At 40.4% G+C, this 24842-nt stretch overlaps 1 protein-coding gene across 2 annotated transcripts in view; it reads left to right on the top strand.

Annotated features, from left to right (window-relative positions):
* Positions 1-24842, top strand: part of LOC121324257 (A disintegrin and metalloproteinase with thrombospondin motifs 2-like) — a 222608-nt gene that overhangs the window by 187068 nt on the left and 10698 nt on the right. For both annotated transcript variants that reach the window (XM_041265945.1, XM_041265944.1), the window contains exons 5-16: positions 1015-1098; positions 6550-6706; positions 12248-12353; positions 13840-13983; positions 15676-15808; positions 17662-17775; positions 18161-18306; positions 19431-19606; positions 21059-21192; positions 22338-22461; positions 23561-23641; positions 24036-24199. In XM_041265945.1, coding sequence (XP_041121879.1) covers positions 1015-1098; positions 6550-6706; positions 12248-12353; positions 13840-13983; positions 15676-15808; positions 17662-17775; positions 18161-18306; positions 19431-19606; positions 21059-21192; positions 22338-22461; positions 23561-23641; positions 24036-24199 — 1563 coding nt within the window. The remainder of the gene's footprint in view (positions 1-1014; positions 1099-6549; positions 6707-12247; positions 12354-13839; positions 13984-15675; positions 15809-17661; positions 17776-18160; positions 18307-19430; positions 19607-21058; positions 21193-22337; positions 22462-23560; positions 23642-24035; positions 24200-24842) is intronic.

Below are 24842 nucleotides of genomic sequence, written 5' to 3' on the forward strand. Positions count from 1 at the left end.
TAAAAGCTATTATTTTATTGTCATGCTGCCTCGAGAAAATTAATTACCAGAATCAATTTAGCAAAGGTTTAGGGCTCAATTCACATGTTGATTTCCATCAGTTTAAAGGCAACTTCAAAATCAGGTTCTGTCTCGCAGTGTTCCAGAATTATGGGACCATGTGGCAAACCTACCTCTGAATAACCTGGTGGAATATTACTGTATGTAAATGGAGTGGCCCCTCAGATGAATCACACATTATAGTCACAAGTCTTTTCTACAGTTTAGAAGCTGGCTTGGCATTTGAACAGCACTTTGCGGGAGGCACCTGTGCCCTGTCTCATGTGACGAGTTTGAACCGTACCGTATTTCAGGTTGTATCAGGTCTCTTCATTCTGAAGGATTTGCTAGTCTGGGAAAGAGAAAAATAATTAAAATGCTCTGCACCTCTAATCTAATGCAAGGAGAGGCAGATTCAACCCAAACAGGAAGTGATGGATTAAAGCAGTTGATGCAGATCCAACACAAACAGGAAGTGATGGAGTAAAGCAGGAAATGCAGCTCCAACCCAAACAGGAAGTGATGCAGATCAACTCAAACAGGAAGTGATGGAGTAATGTTAATGTTTGAGAACTGCTGACAGAATCCTAATTGGAGATCACGTTATAAAAAGTGTCAGGAATTCAAATGAATTGGGTATGAACTAAAATGTGGTATTTGGCAATTATTGGCTATGTAAGACTGCATGGTTTTAGTCAGGGCAGGTAATGCACAATTGCTGAAGGTTTATTTGGGCAAAGACAGTAGCCAGCACTCAGGAATTGTAGCAGAAAAGGATATTTTTACTGGAGTGAGTTGTTGCTGTAATCTTGTCTTGACTATTTTCTTACATTTAAAAAAGCACTAATGTTTCTATCTACAGTTGAACCTAGAGTAAATTAGCTTAACTTTAATATGGAAGATTGAAGTTCTTCATCTGATGCCACTCTGTTTACTCTGATAACAAGAAGTTCATTTTATTTCCTGTTTTTTCAGGTAAATGAGATTTACCATGATGAATCCTTGGGTGCCCATGTGAATGTTGTTCTGGTGCGCATCATCATGCTGGGATATGGGAAGGCAAGTTTGAGAATGCTTTATTACCTTCATTTCATTGAGCTGCCACGGTGAGTACAGTAATATATGACTACATATCATACACATGGCTGCTAAAAACGAACAACAAGAATCTTATAGGTGTGGTGTCCCATTTGTTTAATACTGTGTGGCAATGTTGCCCCCCAACCCCCCCCCCCACCCCCCCCCTGTGTATTTCTGTGTTGTGTGTTAATGTTGGTGTATAGTCATTGGTACACGGGATGTAATATGGGTTATGAGCACAAGTGTTTAAAATGTATATTTGTATTTAGGCGCCAGGATTGCACAGGATTTCACGTGCAGGTAAAATGTAATAATATGTGAGCACGGGGAATTGCACTTTATTAATTCATGTGCAGTTGTACCGCTACTCCAATTGAATGATTGATTAGCAATCGAGTCTCAGTACACCTGCATAAAAGCAACATGTTTTCAGTCACTCAGGGTTGTATGTTCGGTGAGTGGAGAATGGGACTGGGGACAGAGGTAAAAATAGTGATAGTAAATAATAATATTAGCTCAACGTGTTTGTCTGTGTAGTCTGTTTTGTTTGTCTCTTTATTTTGGCTAAAGTGGCATGCCCTGTATTTTCTTTGTCTTACAACCTTTTATTTTCTGTCTGTTCAGTTCTTAAATGCTGAGCGAAAACAATCGCTCAGCTTCACCAAACTTCACCTCTCTATTTATTTTGTATTGGTTCCTGGTTCTGGTCTGATGTCACCCACTGCAGCCGTCTTTGTGACATACTGATATCAAGATATCAAGGAGGGATTCAAACACATTTTCAATCCTAGCACCCCAATATGCTCCTTAATTGCATTGGCTTTTTCATTATTAGTCATGTGTGTCTTTCGACAGTGTTGGCACGATAAACGTTTCCCATAGTAAAAGCACAGCAAAAGTATAATAAACCATAGTGAAACTTTTAGAAGGGCAGACACCTCAGTGTTTCATAAAAGCTGCAACACATATTAACCCCCCCCCCCCCCCCCACACACACACACACACACACACACACACACACACACACTGCAGAATAATTCAGAATTTCTCAACTGTTAGTTGTTCATATCAGGAATTAAGAAAGAGTTAGAACTAAATTCTTCTAAGCTTTATACTGTAGATATTTGCTGGAAATCTTCACAATACAATACAATTAGGAAAGGGCGTTCAATCAGCTCACAGAGTAGCAGTGCAGTGTCAGGCTGTGTCCCAGCTAACCCTACCAATGGAGCATGTAAATCAACTGCAGATGTGTAGCAGATCTGCTCTGTGGTAAAGCAGAGTGCACAGAGCACACGGTGCAGGAGAACCTGGGATTCCTTATTGTGACACCTAGCAACCCTGGAGAGCCAATGCACTGAAAACAAATACCCTTTCTGAATTAAATTAAGAGAAATGAGGATCATGCCACATCTGAGACTTTAATTACTGATCCATCCCCAACCACCACACACGGCTCAGTTGAACAGACTAGAATGTTTCTAAGCACTGTGAAGAATATTGCCTGAAACAGTCACCTCTCTGTCGATCAGTGGAAATTAAATTGACAATGACATTGTCAGCTAACTGGTTCCTAATTAGCTGTGGAAGACCTGTTGCACCTTTACATTGTTTCTACAGTGGCAGTTGACTCCTCGCACATCTTTTCCATTACACGCCTTGGATCCAAGAGTCTTAATTATGATAGCTGCATTAATTTCATCTGCTACTCATTGCAAGCACTGCATATAATGACAACAGACCTGTTGTCTGAGTTTCACAGCACATTGCCTGTACTGGCATACACTGTGTCCTGCAAGGCTGGAGCACCACCTAGTGGTTTGATTTTGAAAGTGTTGAATATTTTGACAGGGGCTCTGAGGGAATCTGCATTAAGGTTCACAAATTGGTTGATTCTGGTGGAGAGTATAAGTGAACGCATTACATTTTCTGGGTGTACAGTATAGCAGTGCTATGAGTTATAAACATATAACAAACTTTCCTGAGACAAGGGAAATTGAAGATTGTTTACTTTTAATGTGTTTCATTTTCTTTTATTTATGTTACTTTATTTAACTTATCTTTTTATTGTCCATTCTGTATTCTGACAAGGTGGGGGAATGAGGAGAGAAACTGTGTGTATATGCAAGGGTGTGAGCATTGGTTGGCAGGAAAAGAGGTATCCTGCCTTAACAAGTCCTTCCCTGGAATGTAGCAGAGGCATAATTAGATAATTGCCTATCAATTAAGCCTCAGCCACATAGCATAAAAGCAGGCCTGTGTTCTCACTTTGGGAGAGGCGAGGCGAGGCGAAGGCGAAGGCGAAGGCGAAGGCGAAGGCTTAGGCTTAGGCTGATATAATTTATTGTATTGTGTTAATGTTCCCATGTGTTGCTACAGCTGTTTACATAAGGTGTGTGTATTGTTTTTTTTACATTGTAACCACTCTTTTAAAATTATAAATTGCATTCCCTGCCTCAAGGTGGCTTCACATGTTCCTGCATGGATCTCTCAGAAGTACATTTCCCATCACACTCCTGCTCACAAATGTAACTGAGCTGGATTTACCAGTGAGCAGGAGGGGATGATGGGAAATGTAGTTCTGAGAGGTCCATGCAGGTACATGTGAAGCCCTCTTGAGGCAGGGAATGCAATTTAAAAGTTTACAAAAATTGTATAATAAAAAGGTCCTTTTGTATCCTTTAAGATCTGTAATAAATACAGCCAATGTTAATTTTTAGATTATGATTGTGTTATTCTTCACTCTGGTAACACTTAATAATACCTAGTGCATAAGCACTAGCTTCAGGTCCAAAAGCACTTGACTTTTAAATAAAGGACTGTGTTCACCCCTAGAAGAAAATCTTTAGATTTATGAAAGGCTTTCTATTTTCAATGATATCCTCGATAGCATTGTGATGCATTGTTAGTATATGGTGAATAAACCGGAGTTCTGGGAAGAGAACAGACACAATTGAAAGTTACAGATGTTGCTTTTGCTATATGAGTTTCACTTTTGTTGAATTGCAAAAATTAGTATTTTTCATGGGTAAGAAGGTGAACAGGAGTTATTGTTTACATTTATGTATAAGAAGAGCTGTCAGACTGATGTGTCAATATATACAATAACACCTTTTTCTTTAAAAGTCCCATATGCAAGTTTTCAAGCTTTGTTCCATTTCTGATGGCAAAATTAAATCTTAATTAGCACGGAATGACCATCTTGAAGTAGAAACACACGTGACACCGACGGCAGGCTTATTGATTTCAACAATCCCCTTCCCAAAACACCAAGGCGGGAGTGTCTTCACGCAAGGGGTGGTCGATATGACGTCATCGGGTACGCACTACTTTTAGGGGCCCTGAGCCGGCTCAGACCTTTAACAGGTGTAAATGGGTGACTTCAATGATCCAAATCTTCTAATCTGATCGTCTCTGAGCCAGTTGAACTCCGAGCTATTAGTGTGAACACAGTATCATTGTTTACCATGAATTTAAAAACAAAAAAACTAAAGTGATGATGGACAGTGACAGAATGCCAGTGTATCTACACTTATATAAACACTACACTCGGGAATTCTGAGTTGATGTGCCAGTGTGAGAAGGGGGTGTTCATTGGCACATTCCAATGCTGTCAGTCAGTTGTAACTGTCGTTTTTGATCACAGCTGTACATCTTGAATTTCGACCATATAATAGAAGATGCATCATGAATAAGGCAACGATTTTGTCACAGAGGTCATGGAAATTGTGAATTTGAATAGTCCTTGAAATCTTGGAAACGGATGTAAACACATTTGATTAGGCAATTTCTTTATTTCCTTTAAAAAATGCAGTATGTCATAAATTGCAGTATGTATCTATAAATTGGTTGTGAATTTACATGTAGCTATGTAGGTCATCGAATGAGATAGCTGAGCGAGCAAGCATATAAATGGTGATAACTAAAATACAAAACAATTGTGAGTGAACTGTTTTCTGCAAAGACAGAAGAAAAAATGCAATGCAGTACAGAAGTTTACCAACATACAGAGGCTTCTTTAAAACATGCTGTTTCAGAATCGTGGAATACTCTAAAGCCTGGTTCATACTTCTGTTGCAGATAAATGCGATACGTGAGGACCAGGCAGCTGTAAAAACTGTGGAGCTTCACTATTTGCTATACAAAGGACATATCGTGTTGCAGTCCTTTTTTGACCACGCAAAGAGGTTGCAGCTGTTGTTCATACTTTAAATACAGACTGCATTTGTGAAATTGGATAAAATGGCATTTGGGTAGATGTTTGTATCTCTTATACAAGAGGTTTAAAAAAAAAATCTGAAGCGACGTCATTGGTACATCCATCCTCAACCAACAGAGAACCCGAAAGGGAGAATTTCAAACATTCATTACTGAGATGCTGGTATGTGACAGTGGGAGATATTTTAGGTATTTTAGAAAGACAGATGAAAGGTTTGCTGTTCTGTTAACGCTGTACGCCTTCCCAAAAAAAGACGCAAGTCGCAAGATTGTACAAGGTGAAGTAATTCTGACTTGTCACACAATGTTGGAGATCCTCATCTCTGACCAGAAATGATGTCAGTCTGAAGTATGTATTGTAAGTTGTGTACTCTAAAGCAACATTTAAACGTGTCAGTAGTCAAAAGCAAAGTCTTTATATTATTGGTTTTGGTGTACTATTGAAAAGCTCTTGTGTATGCTGATGTAGCTAAAACTACATTATTTGGTGACCTTTCCATGAATTCTTGCATTTTTTTTGCCGCACCTCACCCATGAAATGTACAAAAATGATCGTGCCAAAATCATAACATGAATATTCATTGCGTACTATAGGAAACTGAGGGAATCACAATAACAAATGAGCCACCGAAGGGGTGGAATGAGTTGTTTATGGCTGTGCTCATTTGAAATGCTCACTCAGAGAATTACTTTAATTAGATTCAGCTCTAAAATGAGTTTGGTTAACATATATTCACACAGCACAGCACTGAATGATTTTCCTAGATCTCTCAACACTTCTTGGTGCTGTATGCTTCGGATTGTGTTAGTGTTTTCTGAGCTATAGTCCTTCTTTTATATTGTATCCATAACGTTAAACACTTAACTATAGGATGTTCAGTAATACTGTTTCTTTTTAGCAGGAGTTATCTTCCATATCTCCCAAAGACCTGGGATTTAATCAACCTAGCACATTTTATGACTGTCTGCTACCCACTAAAGCCTCAACTACCAGCATTAAGCTGCTTCAGGGCTTACCAAGCTGTTTGACAGGCTGAGCTTTGTGTGGTGTCAGAGATCTAAATGTAGAAATGGAAATGTGTTGAAAGGACCCATTTTTGACCCGCCACTTTTGTCTGGATTTATTTTACATGGTCTAATAGTGAGGAACACCATCTTTAAATCAACTAACCGAAACTCGTCACTAAGAAGTGTCCCTGTCTTTTGTTTCAGTCGATGAGTTTAATTGAAGTTGGGAACCCTTCCCAGAGCCTGGAGAATGTGTGCCGCTGGGCCTACTTACAGCAGAAGCCGGATGCCGGGCACCCAGAGTACCACGATCACGCCATATTCCTCACCAGGCAGGAGTTCGGGCCCTCCGGCATGCAAGGTATTGTATACAGAGCTCTGGATTCAACACAGCAAAGAAGTCTTTTCAGTAGCAACATATTTTCTATAGTAGAGCTTCTGTTCTAGTCCAGGACTTCTAGACCTATCAAGTCCTAAATTAGTTGGGAACCCCTGTTCTGTAGTGATATATTATACAAATATTGACGGGAATTGAGGGGTGTAGTGGGAACATATTGTCCCCATGGGGGATATAGGATCTGACAAGGAATTGTATAAGGAGGACACCATAACAACAAGAGGGGATAATATATTACTACAGAACAGTGGTTCCCAATGATGGCACTAGCTAAGAGAAACGAAAGCGCTTTATCTGCACCACTTTCCAAACAGCAGCTCAGACATTTAGTTCCCATTCCAGTACGAAATGTAACCATTACCGTAAGTGTATTTACCTCCTAAAATCCCGACAACCTGAATAAGATATACCAAAGCTGCTCGCAGAGCCTGTTATATCCCGCTGCAGCCTTGTGCCCCTCTTGAAGCCAGCGGATTGAGTCGCTCTTTCCCAGGGATCCAGCAACATAAGTCGACTGACTTTGTGCTCTCCCTCCAGGCTGCATAGCTCTGGCTGGAGTTGTTTATTTCTTGTTTTTATTACAAGACATTTTATATTAAGTTACTGTTATTTTGAATTTTTTTAGAGAAGTATTTATCTTTTGTACTTTTCAATTTTTTTTTTTTACGGAGACTTGCACATGTACATTGAGAGCAGCTGCTGGGCTCAGCAGCACTGCGCAGGACCGAGATACGTGCTTTGGGTGTTTATTGCTTGCAACTCCATCCACAGTATTTTGCTGACATTTTTTAGTCACTGCTTTTAGCATCACCATTACGAGGTTTCCCTCACTTGTGTGTGTACTGACTGAGTGGTTTTGCCAGTGGCTTGTACAGGTGGGCATCCTTGTACATTTCTACTTGTGGTGACAGCAAACCATTGGTACCAAGGTCAACAACCCCCTCCGTTCCTGACCCAGTATTGTACCAGTACCGAACCAAGATCGAGGTTCCCACACTGGTACCGCCACGGTTCCGATCTGTTACCATATCAACCTCTGTGGAAGCTTTAGTAGGTTCCACCACCCGGCGCAGAGACAGAAGCCTCAGGCCAAGCAACATGCTGAGCAGCAGCCCTAGGAGTTTGCTGCCACAGGCCCAGGGCCCCTTCTCAGGGAGCCATCTGGAATATTGGCGTCAGTGCACTACAGTCATCTGGGTGCTTACTACCATTTGGACCAGCTATTCTCTGCAGTTAAAGCATGTTCCCCTGCAAGACGCCACTGTGGTGTCTCAGGAGGTAGCAGCTCTGCTGCAAAAATAGGCCATTCGCATGATAGACCCCCTCCAGTTGGAGGAAGGGTTCTACTGCATATTCTTCCTATTGCTCAAGCGGGATGGTGGCCTCAGACCTTAGACAGGTCATCCTGTATTTGAGTCTAAGGAAGTTCATCGTGTTGATGATACAACAGCTGTTGCAGTCAGTCAGGCCAGGCGACTGGTTCACCACGGTGGACCTCAAAGACGTCTATTTCCACATCTCCTTAACACCAGCGCACAGGAAGTACTTGCAGTTCATCTTTCAGGGAACAGCATACAAGTTCTTCTCGAAGTGCATGGAAGCTATCCTGGTTCCATTGAGTCTCAAAGACATCAGAGTGCTCAGTCTCCAGCACAGGCAGAGGCCCACACGGAACTTGTCACCAGCCACCTTCAACGGTTGGCTTTACGGTGAATCATGCGAAGAACCAGCTCACGCCTTCTCAGACAGCCTGTTATCTAGGAGTGTGTATGGACTGCAGGTCCATGCTGTCCACTCTGTCAGAGAATAGCTGCCTGTTTGGAGCTCTTTCAGTTCAACAAAGTGCTCACTGTATTGACGTTCCAGAGATTTCTGGGCTTGATGGCAGCAGCTTCCCAGACCCTTCCATTGGGTCTCCTGTATTTCCTGGTCTCAGGTTTCTCAGTCCGCACTGAACTATGACCACCTATTGACAGTGTCTCATCAATGTCTAAAGGCACTCTCTTTGTGGAAACAGCCTGTCCATTTACACCTCCCCATAGCGCTCGGCAGTCACCAGAAGGGAAGTCGTCACCACGGACTGTGTGGAATGGCAGGTGTGCGAAAAGTGTGTGGAACCCCCCTTGGCAGGGTCTCCACATCGGTGTTTTAGAGCTGCAGGCAGTTTACCTGGCCTTGCAAATTTTTTTGCGGGAGGTTCGAGGGAGACATGTGCTTGTCTGTACAGACAACACAACAGTGGTGGCTTACATCAACCACCAGGGTGGCCTCAGGTTGCCTAGTTTCCGTCTTGTGGCCCGCAAGCTTTTGTGCTGGGCACATGAGAACTTCTTCTGACTACAGAGAGTACATTTGTCCAGGGTGACAAACTGGGCGGTTGGCCTCCTGTCAAGAAGAGTCCCCTGTGCCTCCATGTTAAAGGTTTATTTGGCAGCTGTTTCAGCTTGCCATGTCAAAATTGACTTGGTCTCCTGATGAGCAGAGCAGAAGGAAGCAAGTTTTCTTCCAGGACAACCTTGTACTTGGCTTGATTCATGCGCCCTTCACAAAGACAAATCTGCCCGATTCCAGCCTTGCTGAAGCACCCCCAAATGAGTCAAATTTTCAGCTTTGCCCAACATCTGGTCATCTAATGGTTAGACGGAGATCTGGACAGGCCTACAAGCCACATTGTCTTGCACCCATTGTGAAATGTGGTGGAGGATTGGTGATGATCTGTGGGTGCTTCAGCAAGGCTGGAATCGGGCAGCTTTGGCATGAATCAAGCCAAGTACAAGGTTGTCCTGGAAGAAAACTTGCTTCCTTCTGCTCTGACAATGTTCCCCAACTCTGAGGATTGGTTTTTCCAGCAGGACAATGCTCCATGCCACACAGCCAGATCAATCAAGGTGTGGATGGAGAACCACCAGATCAAGACCCTGTCATGGCCAGCCCACTCTCCAGACCTGAACCCCGTTGAAAAACTCTGAAATGTGATCAAGAGGAAGATGGATGGTCACAAGCCATCAAACAAAGCCAAGCTGCTTGAATTTTTGCACTAGGAGTGGCATAAAGTCACCCAACATCAATGTGAAAGACTAGTGGAGAGCATGCCAAGACGCATGAAAGCTGTGATTGAAAATCAAGGTTATTCCACCAAATATTGATTTCTGAACTCTTCCTAAGTTAAAACATTAGTATTGTGTTGTTTAAAAATGAATATGAACTTGTTTTCTTTGCATTATTCGAGGTCTGACAACACTGCATCTTTTTTGTTCTTTTGATCAGTTGTCATTTTCTGCAAATAAATGCTCTAAATGACAATATTTTTATTTGGAATTTGGAAGAAATGTTGTCAGTAGTTTTATAGAATAAAACAAAAATGTTCATTTTACCCAAACACATACCTAGTAAAACCAGAGAAACGAATAATTATAAATATATTAGTGTTTTAAATATATATTTTTTGTTTTATTGTTAGTTTCACTTGTTTAGTTACAGTTTATATAGTTTTTAGTGAAAGCTAAACATGGCAGCATATGTGGTCTTTTTGTAATGAGCAACGGGAGTGAAGTTGGTTCGGAGGGTTTAGATACCATCGACAGTGATGCTGACTTATCACTCAGCGATGATGATGAAGAGGATGTGGAGCCAAGAACAGTACAAACTGTACAAGCAAAAGAGCATGCAGCTACTTTATAGGTCAGCCAGCTGCAAATGGGAAACTGTTTGGTTTGAAATGGCAGTGCTGTGACGAAATGCTATCAAAACACAACACTGGGTACAAGGTAATGAAGCAGGCTTCTGCGGCAGCCAAATCCATCACAATGCTTGCGCAAATTGTGTGCCGGCATTTCTGACTATCCCGCCAACACAAGGGAAGCAGAGACTGCAACAAAAGTGCAGGGTCTGCAACGAAAATGAAAACAAAAGAAAAGACACAAGAAAAATGTGCAGTGGTTGCGTGGGCAACCCTGGGTTCTGTTGTATTGAACATTTCAATAAATGGCACAGAGCAAGTCGATAATGGCACATGTTTTGATGTTGTGTGATTTTTATTTGATAATTACTGTTTACTGATTATTATTGTTATTAGCAGTGTTTTTGTTTTCATTGTTTAAAAAAAAAAAAAAAAACATGTTTTTATCAACAATCTCAGCATTCCATGTCAACCAGTCTATGGAATTTGAGGCTTTCTATCCACCTCCCTTCCAGTCTGACAGAGCAGCAGCTCCATATGCTCTGCCCAGTGCGGGCCCCCACGTACTACTCTGACAGGACAAAAAGTTGATGGCAGTCCATCCTATTTTTTGTCCAGCCCTGTCTAAGCAGTGGACACGGTCAGGACTGCCTATGAGTTGGCCAACTTGCCCCCTCCAGAAAAGCTCACTGCCCAGTCCACCAGGGGCATGGCATCTTCGTGGTCTTTATTCCAGGGTGCATCTGTCAAGGACATTTGCAATGTAGCATTGTGGGATACTCCCCATACCTTCACTAGGTTCTACAGATAATGTCGTGGATCCTCAAAACCCTGATTATGGAACTAGAGTGTTAAGGGTGACTTCCAGTTGACCTTTACAACACAGGCATATAGATTATTTTCTCCCTCAATTTTTTCACCCTAGCTACTTGTTTCTAGGCTTCCTTACGAAAACATACAAGGCAGTCTCTCAGCTTAGCCTTGTAGCATTCCAGTTGTTCTGCAGTATTGCCCTTGCGACGGCGTTGGTACACTCACCCATACAATAATGGTTAAATTTCGTACTTGAAAGGGAATGTTAGGTTATTATCATAACCCTGGTTCCCTGAAATGGAAATTTAACCATTAACCTTCAAGGTCACTGCATCCGTGATTACAGCAGGCTTAAAGGAAAAATAACACTGAGATCTGTGAGCACAGTATTTTTACGCCCTCAGACCATGACTGCATCACTGTTATATCTTGTTCAGGTTTCAGGTCTCTAGAAGGCAAATACCAATGGGGTAATGGTTACATTTCTATTTCAGAGAACCAGGGTTAAGATAATAACTTAACATTTTTCTTGGCTTATTTTAACAATTTAAAACTGATATTGCACATATTAAATGCTGTTTAGATAAGAACAACAACAATGTTCTGAACTTTTGAGGCATTTACGTTTCAATACCAAGGAGTCATATTTTGAAATATTAATATTAAAGAGTGTGATGGGTGCAGTTTTTCTCTGTACTCCAAACTGTGTTAATTACTTTGTAAATACACCATATAATTCACCTGAATATGTCATTAACTATAATTTCTAAGCAAACACATTTCTGCTGTAATATTTTAATGTAGGCATTATTTCTCCAACCATTTAAAAAAGCAACACTGTTACTGTAAAAGACATGAAGGGATACATATACTATACAATAAAATGACTTGTCAGGGGGAACTGACAGTTGAGACCACATCAAACTAATAGAGACTCAGTAAGCCATCTCAGTTTGCTCTCTGTGTTGCATGTATGTGCTGTTGCTCTGCATCCCCTCCCTGTGTGTGCCCAGGCTACGCCCCCGTGACTGGCATGTGCCACCCTGTCCGGAGCTGCACTCTGAACCACGAGGATGGCTTCTCTTCTGCATTCGTCGTGGCTCACGAAACTGGCCATGTGTAAGTACCCTCCAGTACTTTTTAATAGAAGTTGCATCAAGCACTGTGATTGATAAAGCCCACAACAACACTTCAAAAATACAGTAATCCCTCGTTATACGAGCGTAATTCGTTCCTTGAAAACTGCTCGTTAGGTGAAATCCATATAATAGATATGAATTCCCCATTGGTTCCCATGTTATAAACTTAGATTGGTTCCAGAGCCCCAAAAATGTTCTCTTCAACACCCAAAAATTCCCCTTTATAAAGGACAGAACAGTATCTAAATATGAAATAATTTAAATTCTGTATCAATTATTAAAGAAATTAGCCTAAAGTTGTTAAGTAAATAACAAATAAACAATCTCTTGCGGTATACATGAGTCCCTCGCAAATAAAGACCGGGGCTGACACAGTTTTCTTTCATGCGCTTATCATAGTGTTAGAAAACATACATTATAGTAAATATTAATGAAGTTGTAAAAACGCTAACAATAAATAATGCACAGTTATGAAAAATAATTAAAAGAGAATATTAAACATAAAACAGAAATAAAAAAAAAAAACACTTTAAGAAAAACAGAAATAAAAAAAAAAAAACACTTAATAAGTAAAGAAGATATAGCAACAGCAACTGACAACCGCTACACACACGAGACAACACGAGAACAGTACAAAGACAAAGAAGGCTCACAAAGCATGCTGGAATGGCAGTGGTGGTGAATGCTGTGACGTACGCCTTGCGCAGACGCACTACGATCGGCCAGTTTGCGAGCTCTCTTCTCCTAAGAGCGAAAATATGCTTGTTTAATGGAAAAACAGATATTAATTTCTGTATCTCTGTGAACACGCTGGCTGCAGGGTTAACGTCAGGACAGAAAGAATAACACAAGCAGGCAGTACTGGGGTTGAAACTGAGACGCAATGACTGCACTCGGAGTTTTAATGAAACAAAAAGGTTTAAACATAACAGGCACTTGACGCCAAATAAAATAGACAAACAAAACAGTAAACAAAACAGTGAACGAACAGACAAACACTGTGAGTTAAATTAATTATTTAGTTTTACTTCTATTTTTGTTTTCACCTTCTCCAGTCTCGTATAATTGAAATCTCGCATATAGGTAGCTCGTATAGCGAGGGATTACTGTACTGTGATTCCAGTACATTACATACAAATCATAAGTTGTAATAACCAATGCATTTAACAAAAAGCCCAGCTACATCTATTTGACCTGTTTTCCTACCCAATTTGAATGGCCCCACTTACTGACGCTCACCTTCCAGTCAAAAAGTGGGCTGAAGATACCACTTACATTCCCAATGTTAAGCCAATCACCTTTTTTCACAACAGATGTTAATCCAAAGCATATTGGACTATCTGTCCTCTCCTGGTCGATTGACTGTACAGCAGTACCCAGGTTTGGAATTGTTTCATGACTTGCCCGGTGTAGGACCGCCAAAGAAGTCAGTCTGTAACACCTTTAACACAGTGTCTTGTTGTCAGGCTGGGCATGGAGCACGACGGGCAGGGGAACCGCTGCGGGGACGAGGTGCGCATGGGCAGCATCATGGCCCCCCTGGTCCAGGCAGCTTTCCATCGCTTCCACTGGTCTCGCTGCAGCCAACAGGAACTCATCCGATACCTGCAGTGAGTCACTGTCTTTGTCCTGGACCTGTATTCAATCAAAACCCTGCCGGTGCCATTAAGCACTTCTACTGTGCAGCATCCACCCTTCATTAAGCACTTCTACTGTGCAGCATCCACCCTTCTTAGCTGATTCATTGTAGAATATTGTTTAGATGCATTTGGATTGTGTTGCTCAGTATAAGCGCTATTTGTTTCTTACTGATGAGTTTCAAGTTTCAGTTCTAGAAGTCTGAATTTGGGTCATTTGGAATGAATTGGTAATTATCCACTGAATCAAGCAGCATGTGGCTTGTTTGGGTTCTTTGTTGGAAGCCATTGGGTTTGATTCTCAAAGCTGTTTACTCCAAAATTGTTATCAGCTTATTATGTGAAAGGGAAAAAACACCATTCCAATTTGTAAACAAATAACAACCAACTTAAGACTATCTAGTTCAAAGTCTTAGTTGTTTTTTAAATCTGGTTTGGTAACTTTATTGGATGAATTTCTCCTTTCTGAAAAAAAAAGTGCTAATGATGATTAGGAGTAAATAGCTTTGAGAATTTAGCCCATCGTGTTTTTTTTTGGAGTGGCAGTAGGACTGACAGCACGGAGCTGAACATTATAACTATAAACCCAGTGAACTGGGCTGACAATTAGGGAACTGGAAGCACAGCAATACATATAACAATATAAACCCAGGGAACTGGAAACACAGCAATACATATAACAATATAAACCCAGTGAACTGGGCTGACAGCCAGGGAACTGGAAGCAAAGTGAAGGAGGATTGAGTGCGGCAGTTCCTTTATTATTATTATTATTATTATTATTATTATTGTTATTATTATTATTATTATTATTATTATTATTATTAGTAGTAGTAGTAGTAGTAGTAGTAGTAGTAATAGTAGTAGTAGTGTTCAGCTGTTTCTACACCCCTATAAAGGCAAAGGAAATATAAAAGTTGAAGGTGTAGTTGTTGTGGTGATGAACAATCAGTATCTGACAAATGGCCCTTGTACAAGTTTCCCAAAGTAAAAGCACGCTTAATGTAATAAAGCATTGTGAACACATGGTAAAGCATAGGTAAGCATAGTAAAAAATAGCAAGATATGGTAAAGCATATTAGTACAAATGTCAAACCAAATACATGGGAAAAGCATGGTAAAATTGCAAAATTACTGTTGAAAAGTACAGTGGTAACCGGGTGAGTGAAACACTGGTAATCAGGCTACTCCCCTGACAAAACTTCATGAGCAGGATTCACCTGTTACAACATCCATTCATCAATAGGTACAAATAGTTTATTAGAGAGGAGGACCCCAATTATTGTGTCATATTACAGTGTGAAATTCTGGCATTTTAAATAGCCACCAGAATTCACTAGAATTGTCCCTCTAGCATGTTAACTGGGACAGGAATGGTTTGCAGTTTAACACCATTACTCACTTATTAACTAGGACAGGAATTGTTTGCAGTACACATGTTTGCGATATGTGTTTCTTTTTAAACTGCACATTTGAGACTTCTGTCACTGCCTGACATGGTATATATACTGATGTAAGATACAGTATGTGTCATAAAAGTATGTAACTGTAGTAGCCTCCCTTTTATAGTTGCATTCCCTGTTATTGCTGGCCTTGAACATAATCTATAATTAAACATTTAAAAAACATGTCTTTTGCTTTAATAGATAACTTATGTGCTTTCAGTGCCTATGATTGTCTCCGTGACGACCCCTTTCACCATGACTGGCCATCCCTCCCCCAGCTGCCGGGCATCCATTACTCCATGAACGAACAGTGCCGCTTCGACTTCGGCATCGGATACATGATGTGCACAGCAGTGAGTGAGGGGGCCGCTGGGACATGGGCTGGAATTGTACCCAATCAAACTCTACTGGATTTCATTGGGTTATACACAACTACAGGGGAAGGAATCTTCCAAAACAGTGAAAACAGTAAAGTCGTTTATATGACTTTACCAATCAAGAAACCTCCTAAAACGATATAATACAACCCCTTTGCCTGTAAGTAGATAAGATACAGTACTGAATTGTTCTGTAAATACCCGAGATTAGGGTCTGAATAGTGCATTTTCTGTGACAGCTAGGTAGAAAATTATAGATTAGCAAGGGGCTCTTTGGATAGTAGAGGTGTTTGAATAATAATAATAACCCTAATAATAAAAGGAGTAAAGTGCATCAAGGGCTGCTGGTGGCATAACAACAAGGGCGCTAGCACCTGAGATAGACTCATAGCCTGATAGGTCCAGTTTGGTGCACATTATGTGTTTTAATACACAACATAATGACATAACAGACAGATGTTGTAGAACTAGCAGGGATTTTTTTTAACAAGTGTTGAGAATAACATTTGTAAAACAGAATTTTAAAAAATTGTAACAAGTACAACATTTGCTTGGCTTTTCTGGAGGGTGGAGTTGGATGAATTCCTTTGCTTTCTGAGGGCCATCAGGCTACATGGCCTAACATCCCACAGAGAGCATGTTGCTGACCAAAATGAATTTTCTCCTCTGATCCTTAGTAATAATACATGTAGTTTTGCTGTCCTGCTCCCCAAAAAAATCTGAGGTTTAAAATTAGATTAAATTTCTGATGTTAATCTCAACATTTTTTGTAAAAATAAACACTGCTAGTTCTACAATATCTGACTGTTATGTCATTATGTACTGTATTATAACAAATAATGTGCACCAAACTGGACTGTCACAAAGACCGCTGCAGTGGGTGACGTCAAACCAGAAACAGGAACCAACACAAAATAAATAGAGAGACAGAGTGGAGTTTTGATTTGATGAAGCTGAGCGCTTGCTTACGCTCAGCATTTAATGATTCAACAAACAGAAAAATTAAAGGTTATAAGACAAACAACACAAAAGACATGGCACTTTAGCCAAAATAAATATAGAAACAAAACGGACTACATAGACAAACACGGTGAGTTAAATTAATTTACTATTATTCTAACTGTTACCTTTGTCTCCAATCCCATTCTCCTTTCACCGAACACACAACCCAGAGTGAGTGAAAATATGCTGCTTTTATGCAGCTGTACCGAGACTTGATTGCTAATCAGTCATTCAATTGGAGTCTCGGTACAACTGCACGTGAATTAATAAAAGTGAATTCCCTGTGCTCACATATTATTACATTTTACCTGCACATGAAGTGCTGTGCAATCCTCGTGCCTAAATACAAATATACATTTTAAACACTTGTGCGCATAACCCATAGTATATCCCATGTACCAATGACTATACACCGACATTAACACACAACACGCAACATAAAACACCGAAATACACCCAGTGGCGGGGCAACATTGCCACGTGGACCCATCAGGCTGTCATTCTATCTCAGGTGCTAGCGCTCTTGTCAGTTATGCCACCAGAAACACTGGACCCTTATTATGCACAGTTGGGTGTACATCATTCCTAATTTAAAATACCAACTTTTATAATCAAATCAGATTTATTTTGTATAGCACCATTCATGCCAAGGCATCCCAAAGCACTTCACATTACAAATACACACTATACAATATTAATGTATATTATACAATAAAATATCAAAAAAAGCCAAAAACAAAAATGAGAAGACAATAAATTTAATTACCATGTATTTACCAATAATAGTAATAGTGATGATGATGGTGATGTATTCTTTATTGTTTCAGTTCCGCACATTTGATCCTTGTAAGCAGCTCTGGTGTAGTCATCCAGACAATCCGTACTTCTGTAAAACCAAGAAGGGCCCTCCTCTAGATGGGACAGTGTGTGCCTCAGGGAAGGTGAGTTTAAAGTTAGTGGCCTGGAATGTATTAAGCTTTTTAAAAAGTTTACAGCCGTATACCATAAAAGTGTAGGTTTCTGGTTTAGAGTATAGTTAATAGTGAGATTTATGCTTTTTTTTTTATTAGCTACATTTACTCATTACATTTTGAAACTTTTTATTACAGACCTCTCCTTTTTTTGTGATGTTTAAGATCCTTCTGGATGTTGTTTGTGCCATTTTCCTTTTTTGTACTCCATGGGTAGACTGTATTGACCGGGGTGCACCTCTCTCATCCTGTAGTAACATGAGGCTCCTCTCTTTCATTGCTACTTTAAAGGGCACTGTATTGACCGGGGTGCACTTCTCTCACCCTGCAGTAACATGAGGCTCTTGTCTTTCAGCACTGTTTTAAAGGGCACTGCATCTGGCTGACCCCCGACATCCTGAAGCAGGATGGGAACTGGGGACCCTGGAGCAAGTTTGGCTCCTGTTCCAGAACTTGTGGGAGCGGGGTGCGCTTCAGAACTCGCCAGTGTGATAACCCTCTGTGAGTAAGCAGGCTTCCTGTGTCTGATTGCTGTTGGAGATCTCCAAGTCCCTCAGCCAATCAAAGTTCAGTATCTGCTATTAAAATTTCATTCCATATCTGCTCTTTAAAACTGATTTCATAGATGTTGGAAACCACAACCAGCTCAGTGATATATTGCAGATCAATACTTTCAAAAGCTTCCCATGTGCTTGTTATCTTGCCTGTCTAGTGTCTGTCAGAAGCACATTCTTCTTGAATAATGTACCAGATGCAGTGAGTGCAGTGAGAATACATTACATGTGATTTATTTATTGTTGTTTTACATCTTCACTGTCTTGTTTCTAAGAAAGCCAGCTTTAGCTGTGGCTGATCCAAGATCCTCGTTTAATAGGGTGATTGTATTAAACCATTTGTGACAGGGTCTTGCTCGTGTCACTTGTGTGGGTAGCCGCTGATTAAGCATGCAGAGAGACACCATGGACGTGGAGTTGAAAACGCAGACACAGGCGCGCAGGATTTATTAACAAACAGAAACTAAATAAAGGTAGTCATTTGACATTACCAGCGATGGTAACGCACAGAGGACTAATACAGCAAGCTGTACAAAAATGCAAAATAAAACATAATACAACAAACTATAAGTCAAAGGTGCCATGAAAACAGCAGGTCTTGCAGCAGCTCAGAGCCATCGCACGCGGATGTTTTTAAACTGACGGACACTTGGTCAAGACCCGCCCACCTGCTGATTGAGGAACAGCACAGCCAATCAATCAAACAAATCAACTCCAAAACGACACACAATAAACCCATTGCCACATACAAATTACACCAACACTAATTTACCATTGTGCAGGGCAATCACCCTGCCACACCATCATATATTCTTTGTCAATAAAACAAGTACACCTGATTTAGTGGTCAAAGACGTTTTATATTTTAAGTTTGTATTTATTTCAAATTCTACGTTATTGTCCACATTCACTATTAAATGACAGCGCTTTTTTCAGTGTGTGACTTTATCTTTATTAAACAATACGTTTCTATTGGTTTACCATTTAATTGTGCTTTTACAGCCTTCTGTAAAATGTAATGCTGCTGTGAGCAATGGCAGTGCTAATAATGCACCTTTGATTTCCTGGCAGCCCTGCCAATGGTGGCCGCACCTGCTATGGCCCGAGTTACGAGTTCCAGCTGTGTAACACGCAGGAATGCCTCAAACTGTTTGAAGACTTCCGAGAGGACCAGTGCAAGCAATGGGATCCTTTCTTTGAGTACCAGAACTCCAAGCACCACTGGCTGCCTTACGAGCACTCTGACCGTAAGTACAGAAAGCAGGCGCCGGTAGCTGGTGACAGGCTGCAGAAAAACACTATAGTGGTGGTAAGTATGCGTGATTTAGGCAGCATAGGTCAAAAGTCATATTGCGATCCTGTGATTTACTAATTTCCAGATGATAACAACCTATTGGCTTTATATCTGTATGCTGTATTACCTTTTTACATTGTTTTAACCGATTGTAAGGTGCCACAGAGTTGCCAGTGTAAAGTTTATGGATTAAAGTAAAAATTGAACGAACCACTTTGTTACGCTAAAAGGATGAGACCAGACCATGTTTAAAATGTTAACAATGTTTACGATTTATTAATTCCAAATACCCACATTACATTCTACGTTGCCCACTATTATTTAGATACAATACATGCCACTAGTATTAACAGAGCTAGGCAATTGATCAGATTACCTAAATTCCAGGAGAGAGACTGATTCACCGATGATCCACGATGATCCTGGCGGTATTAGAGGCTTCTCTGTCTGTGTCACCTCCATGCCATCTTTGTTATCTTACTAATTATCAATAGAATTTAGCTCTAGCTGTTACTCCATTCAAGTGCAACCGACCACTAACCAATCTCTTTTACAAGGTTACCCTGGTTAATTATTTTCCATATTTTATTCCATACGTTTTTAGACATGTTTTATCTCTCCAGTCATTTTAACCGATACATTTTCCTCTCATATGATATTTACAATACATTTTCCTCTCATATGGTATTTATTTCCATCCTACACTGTGGCTTTTCAAGATACGGACCACATCACTCTTGAGATAGTGTCTTTACAGCTGATCAACTTTATTCTGTGATTCTCTCAATACTGCATGTGATTGGGTAGCTGGACTGTCAAGACTGACTTGCGGCGGGATGACCAGACACAGGAGGCAGGAAATTGCAGTTTAAGTGCTTTCCATACAGTTAAACAGCAAAATATACAAATCAAAGCAAAATATAAGCTTTGCTATCTCGGTGCTACTCACAACCCGAGCACAGCCTGCTGCTCCGGCATTCTTTCCTAACTGAGCCCCGAAACAAAGCAAGTGGCTTCTTTTCTGCAAGTGGTCAGACTCAAATTGGCAATCAGTTATCTAATTTGAGCTTGACCACATTCCGCACATGCTTTTTGTAAGGATGGGATCTTAATTCAAATATATACAACTTTATTTGCAAATACACGAAACACACCCCATTTTACACATGTTCACATGTACAGGGCCTTGGCTCTGTCGCAGTGCAGCATTGGGTTACTTTGTTTTTGTTTACAAAAACTCCCAAAGCAAGTTGTGTATTAAAGCACCGAATGTGTTGCTGCTCAAGTACATGAATCCACTGACTCATGCAAAGAGCAGTATTTCATTGTTTTTCTGGGTAAGAAAGTGTTTATTTATTTTGTTTACTATACTTTAACATTCCATCTATGCCCTCTCTGACCCCAGCCAAGGAGAGATGTCAGCTGTACTGCCAGTCGAAGGAGACGCGCGACATTGTGTACATGAAGAGGATGACACACGACGGGACGCGCTGCTCCTATAAAGACCCCTACAGCATCTGTGTTCGAGGTGAATGTGTGGTGAGTGGCACTCTACTCAAGTTAGAAAGATGAAGAACCTCAAAGCAAAGCATTGTCAGCCCTTCAAGTTTAGATAACAAAACAATGCAGGTGGAATGCTTTTTAGTTTCCTATAGAGACTATTATACACAGAACAACATGTCAGGTAATTTTATCAACGTTCTAGTGATCCCCCACTTTAATAAGGTTCTAAGGTAACATTACAATATGCATCACTATTTTCCTGATGGGTTATATATACCAACCATGTATTATATGTATTTATGATTCAGTGTTATTTGTCACGTAAAGATACTGTTATGTTTATCATGTGTCAGAACCATTATTATAGCAAAGTACACAGCAACCACCTGGCTAATGTAACAGGGCGGAAACTGGAACTGAACCAGCAACCCCGGACACTGCATGCAAGTATCTTTATCACTATGCAGAAGAGTCAGGTTTGTCTGCATTGTGGTTTGTGGCAAAGTGATGCGTGAATACAGGTGAGTGCAGTGCAGAGAGGATTAATCACAGACAATAATTAACAGGTGCAAGGGTATTTATTGAAATGACGTTAATGTCCAGAGCCTTATGGAAAACACCTGTAAATAATAAATGATGGAATTCAGTACATCGGCGTGTATCACTTCGATAAAAATCCCACAGGTTTGACCCGCAACCAACACAAAACACAAACACAGTTCTTAGTGATAGTGAATAAGTGCTTGGGGTGTATTACAGTTCTCCGTGAAAATGCAGGGGTGAAAGTTATGTCCGGGTTTATGCTGGCTGTCACTACAGCTCCGGATCGTGCTACTGGTAGTCTATTAAAAAACAGACAACAATTAACAAATACTAACAGACAGAAGACAAAAACTCACGGTTCACAATGTGACAACACAGACTCCTTGTAGGTTTAAAACACTAACAATTTACCAAGGAACAGGTCACTTACACTACCCCCCACCCCCCCACCCCACCCCATTTATACCCCTAGGTTAACGAGCGCATCCGCTCCACTAATCCTCGGATGCCACGCCGACAACATGCTTGTTATGTAATGTCTGAAGAGTTATCACACAATTTGTTGTAAATAAGCAGGTGGCTGGTTTAAAAACACCAGTGGAATCTTAATTTCCCTCACACTGTTCCGGCCTCTGCAGAAAGTGGGCTGTGACAAGGTGATCGGCTCTCCGAAGCAGGAGGATAAGTGTGGCGTCTGTGGAGGTGATAACTCCCACTGCAAAGTCGTGAAGGGAACCTTCTCCAGGGTGCCCAAGAAACACGGTAAGGATGTCAAATATACAGTAGATACAGTACAACGTGAGCTCTGATAAGCCTCCAAGAAGATTACCCTACTCAATGACCATTACATTTCAGAGGTGCGACTCTGTAAGCAAGACTTGATTATTGTGTTTGTTGGTCTTTGCATTACAGGGTTTGTACAGTAATGTATAATTTAGCAATATATATAGTGCATAGACGACGGGTTATGTGGGCCTGTGGAGCCCGTGCTCCACCAATATTCCGGACAGCGGGCCCAGCCCCACCAATGTTTGAGTTTATGTATAATTATTTTACGTACCTTTTGATGTGAGTAATATCTTTATACACGATAAGTTTAAAAAGTTCCACCTCATAATGGTAAAATACACAAGAAACAGTGTACCTACTGTATCGAATAACATTTCACATCAGATTAGTTTAACAAGGAAATTAGTGTTATAATTCGCTTCCGTGAGTTATGGAGCCATCCACTTTTTTGTATATTTTCTATATTCAGTGTGGCTTCGTCGTTTATCCTGTATATGCACAATTTTATAGTACAAACAATGTCACAGGCAAGCAATATATACTGTAGACACAAAAAACTGATATTGTAAGTACACGACAATGATAATTTTATAAAGGTAGGAGTTTTATCCAATAGATATTGGGTTTACTGAAAATGTTACATCTTGATATTTTAGCTTTTAAAGAAAACTCTTAGAATCTATGATTGAGTGCTGTTTGAAGTTATTGGTGGAGCTTGATAACTTATGGATGAACTGACAGATCTTACTGGTGTCAGTGTTATAACCATTCCAGGTGAAGGGGCCTCGCTGCCCTTTGTCTTCACATTACACTTGTAGTATACAGGCAACAGAAAACTAAATTCACAAAGAACACTTAAAGAACAGTTACTATAAGATAAAAAGCTATTCTACCATACAGATATGTTTCCCATGTACTGCCAAAATCATAGGCACTATAAATGTGTCTGCAGTACGACGCTCAATGTGGAGTTTTTGAACATGAGGCCTATCACAGTTACTATATCAGTGAAAATGTATTCAGGTATGTTATTTCAGAAAAATAATATGTCCCTTATATTGTGTCACTCAAGGTTTTCTTAAGATGTTTGAAGTTCCACCTGGAGCAAGACATCTGTTCATTCAGGAAACAGACACCACTCAGCATATTATAGGTAAGACTTGGGGGGGGGGAAACAAACAAACAAACTTGTGAATCAGATTTAAACTCCTGTCTTCATAGGTGAAAGGCAAGCGAGTTAACACAGTGTGGATCAATCTAAAATGTAAAAACCCATTTGACAAGACCTTAATAGCCATGAAATCCTGTGCTGCATATTGCATCCCTGAGAATTATTTTAAACCAAGACTGTTCTCAAAGTTGTTGCATTATTAAAATGAGCTCTCAGGGGTGCATGTTTTAAAAAGTACCTGAGCGTTTCTTTTGAAGCCCTTACACAATGCTTGCCCTGTTTTGACATATCCTTAAATGCTTTTAATATGGTTGCATTGTTTGTTACTGGGTAACACTGGATTTTATAAACATTAAGATTATCATTTAACTTTTAGCTGTTAAGAACCAGGCTACAGGGAAGTTTGTCCTGAACGGAGAGGGTGAATTTCCTGAATCCAGAGCATTCATTGATTCTGGAGTGGAGTGGGAGTATCACAATGACGATGACAAAGAGACCATACAGACCACCGGCCCGCTGAACTACGGGATTATGGTTATGGTAAATTGCTAGTAGTGTAGGCGGAAAAAAAATTAATGTGAATGTTAAGAGTGGATGTCAAAAAGCTGCAGTTTTGCCCCTTCTTTAGTACTAGTCCATATTCAGAAATCTTTCCTTTACCAACTGGACATGTTTCCAGTAAGTTCTGACCAGATGAGATGTGGTTCACAAACATAACCAGTGTACACACATGCAGAGGGTCCTCACATTGGCGTATCATAGCCAAATGCAACCCCAACATCAATAGTAGTGTAGGAATGTATGATAAAAGTTGAGTGAAGATTATTAATGAGACCCCAGCAACACTCCAGACGCTCTGATATTTACAGACCTCTTATGTGCCTGCAGTTCCTCAGGATGTACATGGTGTTCTTTGGGTTTGATATTATACCAGCCAGCTGTAGAGCATACCTCAACACTGGTGCACTGTGTGTATCCTTGTACCTGACTCGCATTCACAATACCATGGACGAGTTGTCATATTGTAGTATTATAGATGGTTATCTGTTTTTGTTTGTGCACCATGTCTGGTTGATACTGGAATAAAGGCTAGTTGACTGATGAAACATCCAGTATATCTCAATATTGACCGAGTCTGAGGTATGGCCAAACTTTCCCTTTAAAGCAGTGGCCCTCTAAATTC

Source organism: Polyodon spathula, chromosome 12 (genome assembly GCF_017654505.1).
Source record: "Polyodon spathula isolate WHYD16114869_AA chromosome 12, ASM1765450v1, whole genome shotgun sequence".
Classification (NCBI taxonomy): domain Eukaryota; kingdom Metazoa; phylum Chordata; class Actinopteri; order Acipenseriformes; family Polyodontidae; genus Polyodon; species Polyodon spathula.